Source organism: Delphinapterus leucas, chromosome 1 (genome assembly GCF_059928025.1).
Source record: "Delphinapterus leucas isolate spDelLeu-1000000601 "Yukka" chromosome 1, BTC_Dleu_Yukka2, whole genome shotgun sequence".
Classification (NCBI taxonomy): domain Eukaryota; kingdom Metazoa; phylum Chordata; class Mammalia; order Artiodactyla; family Monodontidae; genus Delphinapterus; species Delphinapterus leucas.
The window spans coordinates 172,824,240-172,837,079 of NC_143129.1; the positions used below are offsets into that span (position 1 = coordinate 172,824,240).

Consider the following 12,840-nt stretch of genomic DNA (forward strand, 5'->3'; position numbering starts at 1 on the left):
TAGCAACCTCTCACATCTAATTGTTTTGTAATTTGTTTAAAAGCCTACATATCTTTCAAACACATACACCAAACACATCCAAAATTACCATGCACAACAGAGAAGAGAGCAAACACTTTCCTTTGTTATATTCTCACCAGAATCCTTATTTTAAACAAGGAGATAAAGTGATTCTTCCCACAGTCATTCAATAAAATGGAATATAATAAAGTCGTCACCGACCAGCTAACAATATCTAACAAAACTGATTTGAAGAGTTAATCAATGGTTAATGGAAGCCTTTGAGTTTCATTAGAGTATTAGCACAGCACTGAGCCTGGAAAAATGGTACACATACAGACACGTGCACATACATACATATATTTTAAACATACTTCTGATGTCTCTATTGAGAAATCCATTAACGTGAAGAAGTCTTAAGGAAGGCATCTTAAAAACCCATTTCAAATTTCATTTTATTTATTTTAGAGTAAGTTTCCATACAAATCTTAAGCTATATACAACTAAGCTACTTCTAATCCCAAATGTTAGAGTTCCTAAACGGTAATCCCAAACCAGAGTTCCTAAACAGTAATCCAATACAAAATTTAAATCCAGGAACTACTTAGTGAGATTTTTCTGGAAATTTTCAACTGCTGAAAGGCAATGAAGGGAAAAAAACTATGTTTTGTATGAAAATAAAAAAGCTAAGTGCTAGCAAATTAGTTAACTTAGTAAAACCTCACTGAGGAATAATCTAAGGTATACAGGGTAACAACTGAGTCAAGAAGGGAAGAAAGCTTTTCTCCAATAGAAAGCTACTTTAACAGAGCAGCAATTATTCTAAACCAGTATGTAAACTCCAACCGAGATTTTACTCTATTTTGTAGACGCTCACTATTATGTGACACCACTAATAACCAAACACTCAATTCCAAAAACAACCTGTTCAGGCTCAGTTGCCACTTTTATCTTGATAGAAAAGGTACTGGAAAACCAAATAAAACCATCGTTTGTTAAAACAAATATATTCAGAAGTGTATAGTAAATATAAAAATACATGGAAATGTTTAAGAAAACAAATTAGGTGAATTTTAAACATAAGCAGTAATATTTAGTATGAAAAATACATTTACCTATGTGACTACCACAGAACTAAATGCCACATTGTTATAATTAAAAACTGACAAATCTACAAACAGTGTTTAACCCAGAACAGAGAACTTTTTCTCAATTAAAAAACCTCTTTTTTTTTTGGCCACGCCGTGCAGGCTTGCAGGATCTTAGTTCCCAGACCAGGGATCGAACCTGGGCCCAGGCAGTGAAAGCGCCGAGTCCTAACCACTGGACCACCAGGGAATTCCTGAAACCCAAACCTTGTTTCCCAAAAAATTCAACTTTGATATTGAGAACATTTTTCCATTGATCAAAATCTAGTACATTCAATTACCAAAATAGCCTAAATCACCTCTCCAATCCCAGTCTCTTTACTCCTTTACTTTGCCCTTATAGAGCACATAGATTGATTTTTCCAAAACACGTATTTTGATACAGCACCTTCACTCAAAAAACCTCAGTGTTACCCATGGCCAGATCCTCCCAGTGCTTAAAGGACATCAAGTTCAAATTCCTTAGCCTGGTAACCAAGGCTCCAACCTTCCTTTTTGGCCTCCTCTTAGAAGTCTCCTAGAGGAATCTTCTCCAGTCAAATCATTTTACCCACTGACTTCAGGATACCTCGTGCTTTCATAATTAACAAAATATTTTATTCTTCTTAAGATTAACACTGTGGAAAGCAAAGCAAAATTTTCTAAACATGTTTAAAAGCTGGTAAGAATGAAATGTATTCAAACCTTATATATTTTAAGAGAGTAAGTTAATGTCTACTTATCACCTAAAATAACTGAAAAGATTTGGTAAAGAACCAGACCCACATCTTCTCTCAAGATTTTAAATACGCATATGGCAAGGCTTCCATTCAATTTCTGAATGAAAACTTAAGTGAAAGAACTAGTTCGGATAAGACAAGAGATTTTGGAAACCCTGGACAGTTTCTACATACTTGAACTTCCCTGATAATATTTATTCACCATGAGGACCCAAACTATTTCTAAATTCTGCAGGCCAGTAAGTTACCACTACTTTTCCAGGGTAAGTATTCCCTAATTCACCCTACAAATGTTTAAAAAAATTTTTTTGAGTTGTTTTAGAGGAAAAATAACTTTATTTTCATAACCACAAATAATTGGTAAGTTTTGGCTGTTATCAGCACACCTCTGAGCACTGAAGATATCCTAAACTTAAGAAACAAAACTTTAACTTTCTCCAAAATATTAAATAGTTTAAAACTTAAACTAAACCACTGGATTAACATTAACTAGAACATAATGGCATAAAGACAGTTCCCCAGATCCTAAATCCCTTTGCTAAGATATTTACTTTTGGGGACTTCCCTGGTGGCGCAGTGGATAAGACTCCATGCTCCCAATGCAGGAGGCCCGGGTTTGATCCCTGGTCAGGGAACTAGATCCCACATGCATGCCACAACTAAGGAGCCCGCGAGCTGCAACTAAGGAGCCCGCCTGCCGCAACTAAGACCGAGCGCAACCAAATAAATAATTTTTAAAAAGATATTTACTCTTTGTAGGAACAATATCTGACATTTATGGAAGAAGGAAAACAAAATAAAAAACCTCTTTCACAAAAAAGAAAACACCAAGACTTGGTTTAAAATTCTCAGAGGACCAAGTGTATATCAACTTGATACCTTATGGTAAATCAGTTTCTTACTGGAGACACTGACAACTACACAAAAAAGAGGGTGAGGCAGTATCTGAGATAGCAGATCATCTACTGAATAATAGAGTCCTTAAACTAAGAGATCAGCAGCCTCTGGAGCTATATAACAGCTATCAAAAGGATTATCCCCATGTATCTCATTAGCAAATCTACAGCAAAGGTAGAAAAAAAGAAAGGCAAGAATCAAAGAAGAATATAGAAGAAACGAGTAGAGAGTCAAGGGAAGAGTTGGGAGTAAGGACAGAAAGAAGGGGAGAGAGCTAAATGTAAAAGACTAGGAAAAGGAGGGAAAAAAATCAACAGAAAGAGAGGAGGTGTTGTTGAGGTACATTTGCCTCAGGGACATTACTCCCAAAGGTAATATACCACTCCCAGTAAGTAACTCTCCGATAAGTTATTTTAAGAAAGTTTTAGGAAAACCATTCTTAGGAAATCTGAGTCCTGAGAAGATTTAAACCCAGAATCTATCTTTTTCTAAATGCTCTCAAACTGTATTCTTTTATCACATTTTATTACAATTACTGTAAATTATAAATTTTTATTTTTGAGTTTTAGCTAGAATCTGTTTGATAAGTTCTAAATCTAAGTTTAAATTAACACCTGATCTGTAATGCTCTCTAAAGAATTGGTGAGGTGAATGGGCCTGGAGCTACTGGAAATACAGAAAGTATTTTAATGAGAAGAACTTAGTAAAAATTCAAAGTCAAGAAGAGTTAAAGAGTAGCCATTAAAGGCAGAATATGTGAAATATTAATTAAGATTCTACTTTTGTTTGGTCTCTCCAAAACAAAAGGGTATTCCTAATTGGTCTGGGTATCCTCAGTAGGACTCACTGAGGGGATGTTAGTGAGAATTCTTTTAAAATGTTTGAACCTCTGAAAACAGTACTATAGGCCCCAATAATCTTTCAATGTCATAGGGAAGATTGTGTGACCTTAGAATCTCTTCACAGCCTTTTCTTATACCATTCTTTTGACTGGAGGGCTCAATAACTAAACAATAACAGGCACTTAAGTCTTTTCTTTTTGACTTCAGAATGTATTTTTATCTTTGTTCACCAGGAAAAGACCCTTTTCAAAACTGATCCACACCAGGAAGGTTTCACCTGAAAGTATCTAACCATGAAGTAAATGGCATAATTTAGCCAGAATAATTTCTGAATCATTCTATCTCTAAATTCTGAATCAGAGTTATCACTGAAAGGTTTGGTTCTTCGGGTTTGGCTTTCTGTGCACTTTCTCCAACTTTTCAGCTGCCTTACACAGCCATTATCCTTCTACCCTCATTCTTTACTTTCCTCCTATATGTACAGACACACACAAAAAGAATGTCAGTACTACTATGTATATATGCATGTATATTTATGTGTGTATACATGTATATGTGCATACACACAAAAATACACATGGCCAATATAAGAGTATAAACCAAAGACATAAACAACATTGCAGAATAGGAATAAATTCATTTATTCTTATTTCTAAGATAAAACAAAACTGTGGTTAGTTACTACAACTCACCAGATGGTTCCTCAGGCTCACTTTCATTTTCTTCCTCAGGTGGGGCTTGAGGGGGTGGTGGGGGAAGCTTCTTTTCCTTCTCTGCTTTAGCATTTCTCTCTTCTTCTGAATAATACTCATCTTCTGAGAGGTTGGCCAAACTTTCATCCATCTCTCTGTACTCTACCTATATGGAGATTATACCAGGGAAAGCTAAATACAATGGACATCTAAAGTCAGAAACTCAGTTTGGAACCATCAGTAAATATCAATTGTTTTCTAACTTCAATTTTTAAGGAAAATAAGCAAATAACAAGGAACAAGCTAGCTCATAATAGGTAACCATTAAAAACAAAATCTCTCATGAAATAATCTTGTGTCAGTTCAGATTTAGCCCAAACTGTAACTTTTACATCATAGTACTGAAATTCAAATCAATGACTCTGAGGCTCTCTACAAATAAAAATTAATTGTGTGTTTGTGTGTGAATCTATACATATGTATATATCATGTTCACATACTGGAAGTTTCAACAAAAGACTAAACTAGCCCTCAGTCAGACAAAAATACAGTTAGCTAGAATAACAAGTCTGTCTAATGCCAATCTGTACTTCTAACTACTATTCCATAGGTAGATAGCAAAAGAATTCTAGAGGGCTTCCCTGGTGGCGCAGTGGTTGAGAGTCCGCCTGCAGATACAGGGGACATGGGTTCGTGCCCCGGTCAGGGAGGATCCCGCATGCCGCGGAGTGGCTAGGCCCGTGGGCCACGGCCGCTGGGCCTGCGCGTCCGGAGCCTGTGCTCCGCAACGGGAGAGGCCACGGCAGTGAGAGGCCTGCGTACTGAAAAAAAAAAAAAAAAAAGAATTCTAGAAACCAAATTGAGGAGTGGGGAGGGTGGGCAGGGAATAAAAATTGCAAATGGCAATAGTCAAACTGAAACAATAAAATGGTACATTTGCTTAAAACAAAAACATAAACAAAACACTGGTGACCTAAGAGAGTTGAATGATGAGAGCAAAGAATCCTTATTACAACAAATTAAGGAGTAAGTCATGTGGATATGGAGACTACAAGCCTTACTACTAATTCACACCCGTTACAAAGGGGAAAACCAGGTAATAAGTAGAAAGAGGAAGCAGTCTTAATGAATGTTTTATTGGGGGGTAAAGCAACTTAGGATAGGGAAGATTATTATGGACCGCTTTGTTAAAATGTGTAATGTGGTATTACAAATAGTCATCAACCTTGGAACACTGTCAAATCATCATTTTGACCCCTACCCTAACAAGGAAGCTACAGAAACAAGAGCTCTCTATTCTGGACTGAATGAAAAGATAAAATGAATAAAATAAAAAGTATTTATTGGAGGTGGAGACAGGGCAAAGACAACATGGCTTCCAAATATATTAGATTTCTGAAATGCATCGTCCTGTGGATTACAGTGAATGTAATCTATTTTAACTTTCGAAATATCTTTGAAATTGTTCCAGATGGCTGGCTGCTATTATCTTTTTTTTTTTTAAATGACATGACCACAGGATTTGGGTGGTGGGGGAGTAGGTAGCTAGGGGAGGTAAGAGTTTTACTGAAAACAGGGATTGGGTTAGAAAATGGAAACAATTATGGATAAATTGAATAGTTTTGACCTGTGCTCTAAGAATTTTATTTAACACATGAATAACTGTATTTATCTATCAAATACTGAACTGAGAACATGGCACAATGGAGAAAATGATTATGAATTAGTATCTCTGCCCTTAATAAACTGAAACTCTAGTTGCAAACAAAAAAACCTGATCAGGTAAACATCTCAGAGACTTTACAATAAAATCTCCCAAAAATGCAGATAACAAACTTTATCCTACTTGACTGAGATTAAACTGTTAGGAACAGACCTCAGGATAATGGGTAAAGCAGCAAGGAGGGAAAAAAGTTTCAGAGGGAGCTGGGTTAGAAAATGTAATACATGTTTACAGTATGCAGCTTCCTTTCACCTTTTACCCCTCAACAGTGCTTGATCTCTCCCTGACCCAAAGATTCAGCCCTTTAATCCCCTGCCCATCAATCCTACCCATTCAATCAACAATCACTTAATAAGTGCCTACTGTGGAACTGGGCAATGTGCAAATTCTGAGACAAACACAAACAATAATATACGATCCTCTCTACTGAAGTAGTTCAGCTTTTGCCTAAGACACCACGCCCTTTGAAGGAAAAATGAATCCAAGATTAAAGTTAGGGAAACACTGCATTCTTTATAGGCCCCCTCTAGGAGAGTCATAATACATGTTAAAAGTACTGAGAAGTTTCACAGCAAAAACAATCTTTTTAAATATTGTTTAATCCAATGTTTTGATGTAATAACTACTAACAAGGAATACACTTGGAAGAGGCTGGTCTAGAGTTCTTAGCTTTCAAGAAAAAAAGGAGATCAGAAAAATACCTAGAGATAGGAGTAAGAATATCTAAGGTAGTATTTAACAACAACAGAAAAAGAACTGTGTTCCACAGAACCCTTGGATTTTTGGGGGATTTCATTTACTAATTTTAAAATGTATTTTTAACATGAGTACTCATATGTTAAACCAAACCATAACCCTTTAGAGATCACCAACACATGAAGTTGTACTACTCAGGTAACTCAATTTTGGGTAGACTGTAGAATGAAATTTCTTCTGCCATCTCTGTTCAACTGAGAGAGTGTCCTGAGATGGCAAGACAAGCTAAAAACAAAGGAAACAACCTTTTGCACTACCACTACTTGTCAATCAGTACAATACTTCATAAACAAAATACAGAAACTATTTATTATGCTTAACCTCCACTCCCAAATTTGGCTCTACCAAAATAGCCTCATTGTCTCAAAGACTGACAACTAAAATAAATGTTATAAATTTAAACTTCATATAAAACAGGCAAGTAGTATTTTATTTTGGGATTGTGCATAAAATTGTATTTTGTAAAAAAGGATTTCTCCACTTACAAAAAAGTTTAAAAACCATCTGAAAGAATCATACAAACTCTAAAAAATAAAAATTATTCCCCTGACAAAAAGAATGGATGCTATGAACATAAAGGATTGGGAATCTTTTATCCCTAAGTAAAATCTTCTGAGACTTCAGAGGTTCTACAACTACTTATAACCGAGTACAAAAAGGTGTCCCAACAGGCAGATGAGTCAGTAGGGTACTTGTTCTTACCTGTACACCCGTGACTCTCAAATTTGTATCTCTAGTCTCTCCTATCTCTTCCACACCCTTGCTACAGTGATTCATTCACTTCCCAACCACCTTAAAGCTCCAGTCTTTTAACAGTTCTTCCTTGTAATTCACCTAGGGTACAAGTGCCAGATTAATTGTCCAAATACACTGTATTTTCAGATAGTTTAACAAATGAATGCCCAAACTGTCAAAACAGCATATAAACTCTCTAGCTCTAACTAGTCAAATTTACCTCTAATCATTTTCTAACACACTCGTCAAAATCATCCCTAAACTCCCTAAAAGCTACTCCCACCTTTTCTGTAAATCCAATGCCTAAAACTCAAGGCCCACCTCCTCTGCAAATTACTCCCTAAGTCTTCCAAACTTACAAATATATCTTTCCCTTCTCTAAATTCTCATAGCACTTATACTTCATAATCTAGTGCAATGCTGTCTGACAGAATTTTCTGAGATAATGGAAATGTTCTGTATCTGTGCATCCAATAAGGAGCACTAGCCACCTATATGGCTATTGAGCGCTTACCATGTGGCTATTTAGGATTAAATTAAAATTAAAAATTCAGTTCCCTCAATCTACTAGCCACATGGTAAGTGCTCAATAGCCACAGGTGGCTAGTGGCTACCATCCTGGACAGCACATATTTAGTATGTGGCTCTCTACAACCTAGATACAACTCTGCAACATACTGATCCCTCCAACTTATCTTGCTCCTAGAAGAACCTCATTTCCAATTAAATTCATTTGCCCATTGTTCCCAACGTTCAGTTGTCCACTCTGGACTCCCTGTTGCTTCTCAAACCACTTTCTATTATATTCCAAGCATTTTTCACTTCCTTTTCTTCCCTAGTAGTACTTAATCACTGGGTACCTACTTACTTATGCCAGACACTGCAATAAGCATTTTATTTACATTATATCTAAACCTAATAATGTTACAAGGTAGGATTTATTTTTCTGAGGAAAAGGAATCACAGGAGGATGAGTTAACTCCAGAAGTCCATCCTTTTCCAGAACACTTTTAAAAATTCTGTCCTTTTTCAAGGCCCAGCTCAAGACCGCCATTCCTTAAGCTGTGTGGTGTTCCCAAAGTCTCAGCCCAATTTAACAATTTCAAACCTTAAATAGTTTGCCATAACGTTAGCATAGACATTCAGAGGTGAATTTATGCTGAAACTAATGAAACTTAAGCCTCAGGGACCCTCAATTGCATGGACTCCTTCCAATACCCTGAACCTAATTTTGATTACATAATTATATATATATATTTACTTATTTATATAATTATATACATGTTTATGCATATATAAATTTTTTAAAAAAGAGGGCTCCCCCCAGGGACTTCCCTGGCAGTCCAGTGGTTAAGACTTATTGCTTCCACTGCAGGGGGCATGGGTTCAATCCCTGGTCGGGGAACTAAGATACCATGTGCTGCACGGTGTGGCCAAAAAAAAAGTGTCCCTCCCCAAAATGAATAAGCTCCCAGGCTATAAAATATAGATATATCCCCTGCATAAACTCTTGAGGCAAGGTCTATCTACAGTGGACTCAGCTTCCATTTTACTCCTTTATGGATACTCTATCCCTTGAGGTCTGTTTCCTCTGGTTCCCAAGACTAGCTATGAATACGTAGGTCAGCTTCCCCAGTTCTTTACTTCCTAGTTGCTCACCAAATAAACACATAACGCATTTTTCTTTTGAGAGTTTCAGAGCTAATCACAAAGGAAAATTAAACACAGGAGAATTACAAAGAAATCTTACAGCAAGCCCCAAATTAATCTAGATTCAACACAATCCCAATCAGAATTTCAGCTGCCTTTTTGCAAAAATTGATAAACTGATCCTAAAATTTATATGGAAATGCAAGAGATACAGAATAGCCAAAACAATCTTGAAAAAGAACAAAGCTGGAGAACTCACACTTCCTGATTTCAAAACATATTGCCAAGCTACAGTAATCAGGACAGTGTGGTACTGGTATAAGAACAGAAATATAGATCAATGGGATAGAATTGAGAGTGGAAAAATAAACGCTTACATTTATGGTCAATCAACCAGGGTGTCAATCATTCAAAGGGGAGAACAGTCTTCAACAAATTGTGTTGGGACAAGTGGATACACACATGCAAAAGAATGCCACGTACAAAAATTGACTCCAAAATGATCACAGACCTAAATGCAAGAGCTAAAACTCTTAGAAGAAAACATAGGAGTAAATCTTTATGACACTGGATTAGGCAATGGTTTCTTAGATGGAAGACTAGAAGCAAAAGGGACAAAAGAAAAAATAAACTGGAAATCAAAATTTAAAACTTTTGTAATCACCGTATATACAGAACTCTAACTACTCAACAATAAAAAGACAACACAATTTAAAGATGAGCCAAGGCTATGAATAGACATTTCACCAAAAAAGATATATAAATGGCCAATAAGGACAAGAGAAGATACTCAATTCAACATTTTTAGCCTACATATTAAAACCACAATGAGATAGCACTTCACACCCACTAGGATGGCTATAATAAAAAGACATTATCAAGTGTCAATAAGATTGGAGAAATCGGAACTCTCAAATATTGCTGGTGGGAATGTAAAATGATGTGGCTGCTATGGAAAACTGTTTGGCAGCTCCTCTATAAGTTAAACAGAGATACCATATCACCCAGCAATTCCACTCCTAGGTATCATGCCTAAGAGAACCAAAAACATGTTCACACAAAAAACTGTACACAAATGTTCACAGCAGCATTATTCACAACAGCCAAAAAGTGGAGATGTCTATAAAATGATGAATGGATAAACAAAATGTGGTATATTTGTACACTGGGATATTATTTGGCAAGTGAGCTATCAAGTACTGAATGGAAGTACTACAACATGGATGAACCTTGAAAACATGCTAAAGCCAGACACAAAAGGCCACATGCTATATGGTTCCATTTACATAAAATGTCCAAAAAAGGCAAATCCACAATGACACAAAGATCAGTGAATGCCAGGGGCTGGAGCCAAGGACGAATGGAGAGTGCCTGCTAATGGTACAGGTGTCTTTTGGGGGTGATGAAAATATCCTACAATTGACTGTAGGATATTGTGCTGGTTGTACAACTTTGTGAATATGCTAACAATCACTGAATTACATACTCAAAAATGGTAAATTTTATGGTATGTGAATTATCTCAATAAACCTGTTTTTAAAAAAAATATCTGAGGGACTTCCCTGGTGGCTCAGTGGTTAAGACTCCGTGCTCCCAATGCAGGGGGCCTGGGTTGGGTCCCTGCTCAGGGAATTAGATCCCACATGCATGCTGCAACTAAGAGTTCACATGCCACAACTAAGGAGCCTGTGTGCTGCAACTAAGCAGCTGGCAAGCCACAACTAAGGAGCCCGTGTGCAGCAACTAAGAGACCCACCATGCAGGTATGCATGCATAAATATATAAGAGACACCTCGTTCTCTTAAAAAAAAAAAAATCTTATCATCTGGTTTCTGGCCAAATTTTCTATTGAAATAGTTAAATCAAAACCCAATTGGGCTTCTGTCCTCTATTTCATTTCAGAGAATTGGGAGTTGCCAACCTATGCGTTGGTTAAACCGCGCCCCCCCCCCCCCCCAAAGACTTCCCTCCTTTATACTTGGAGCAAGGTATTCTTGGAGAGAGATCTCTCAAAACTGGGCAATTCAATCTGAGGGCTCTCAATCTGGGCAATACTCAAGAAGCTCCTCATACACACTGACTTGGTATATCCACTTAAATTACATAGAGATAGAAAACTTGTAATATGCATAAATTACATAATTTTAAATATTTAGTTACTTAAAATTATATGTACATATACTCCCAGTTTTTTCAACTGTACCATGAAATCTCCAGAAAAGGGCCATGTCTAAAGTCTGTGCCCTACTACTGCCCCAGTGCCCTGCTCACTGTTGGTGTCACATGTGGTCCTTTGTTTCAGAGGCTGATGCTACCATATCACATTGTAAGTGTAGGGCTTACATTCCAGTTCCACCACTTACTTAGTTTTGCGACTCTGGGCAAGCTGCTTGAACTGCATGCCTCAGCTTACTCATTCCTGAAATGGGGCTAGCAAAACCTGCCAGTTGGTGTTTAGCAAAAATAAAAAGTTGGTGATGCTTTGAACACAGCATCTGGCACCCAGAGATGTGAGTCTGTATATACTGTCCCGTGACAAAGCCTTTTCTTGCCGTATATTTACACCTTGACTAATTGATATTAACCCTCTTAAGCAGCTTCCTCATTTGTAAAACTCTGCATCAAAAGATCGTTGACAGGATAAAAGGACAAAGAGCAAAACTCTCTAGCACACAGCAAAGGGCTCAAAAAAAAAGTTCCTTTTTTTCGGTCTTCAAGGCTAAGGCAATTTCTTTTAGCATCACCCTACAGCCTCAATGTGCTCCCGGCCGAAACACATAAATATCGCTGAGCAGCTTCCAGACACATCTGTGGTCAAACAAATGATGTATGTCTCCAGCAAGGCCAACCATAACTCCACGTCAGGGAGCCATTTTTCCCAGTCAAGAAAATGAAAAGGTGTACGAGATGTAAATGAGTAAATACCCCTCCCCGAGATCCCCCTTTCCCAGGACGGCCCGGTCCCGGCATGAAGACGCATTCACCACACGCAAAGACCTTCCCTTCTCCCACCTCACCCAGCCAGCTAGTGGAGAGGTGGGTGGAGGTCGGTGACTGGGGAGGTCGGGGGGGCATGGGACTCAAGGCCCAAGACCGGGGCTCGCGGGGGTGGGGGGTAATGCGGGCTGGACAACCTCGGGGAAGCTTGGCATTGGGATTTGCGGTTCGAGGGCGGGGATCGGGCCTCACCTTCGCCCGCTTGCGCCGACTGGTCCGTCGCCCCTCCGGAGTCTCTGCGATTCCCGTTTCCATGGGGGTCGCAGACCCAGGCACGACGGTAGGCCCAGCTTGAGGCCCGGCGGACCCCGGCGGCTCAGCCAGGCCCCCGGGGGGCGAGGCCCGCGGGGGCTCCTTCTTGCGGGGAGTGCGCTCCCCGGCCGCCCCCGGCCCGGCTTCGGCAGGGCCGGACAGGCCCGCGGGCGGCGCGGCCACCTCAGAGCCGTTCTCCGAGCCGCCCGCTGCCCCGGCACCGGCCTCCGACCCGGCCGCCGCCGCCGCTGCCGCCGCCGCCGCCGCCGCCGCCGCGGCTGCTGCCTTCTTCCCAGACAACATCTCGGGCCGCCTGGCTGCGGACGGCCGTAAGGGCCGCTCGGTCTGTCGGTCCGTGAGTCCGGAGTCGCCTCGCTTCACTTCACACAGTCCGCGCGCTGCCAACCGCCGCCGCGTATGCACGCGCTA

At 39.2% G+C, this 12,840-nt stretch overlaps 1 protein-coding gene across 3 annotated transcripts in view; it reads right to left on the reverse strand.

Moving 5' to 3' along the window:
* Nucleotides 1-12,840, reverse strand: part of KDM1A (lysine demethylase 1A) — a 64,255-nt gene extending 51,415 nt beyond the window's left edge. The window contains exons 1-2 of one of the 3 annotated variants that reach the window (XM_022552169.3): nucleotides 12,352-12,840; nucleotides 4,299-4,464 (exon numbers count right to left, since the gene is read on the reverse strand). In XM_022552169.3, the coding sequence (XP_022407877.1) occupies nucleotides 4,299-4,464; nucleotides 12,352-12,714 (529 nt within the window). In that variant the 5' untranslated portion in view covers nucleotides 12,715-12,840. Of the gene's footprint in view, nucleotides 1-4,298; nucleotides 5,120-12,351 lie in introns of all 3 variants that reach the window. The other 2 variants (XM_022552170.3, XM_089899306.1) reach the window with 2 other exon arrangements.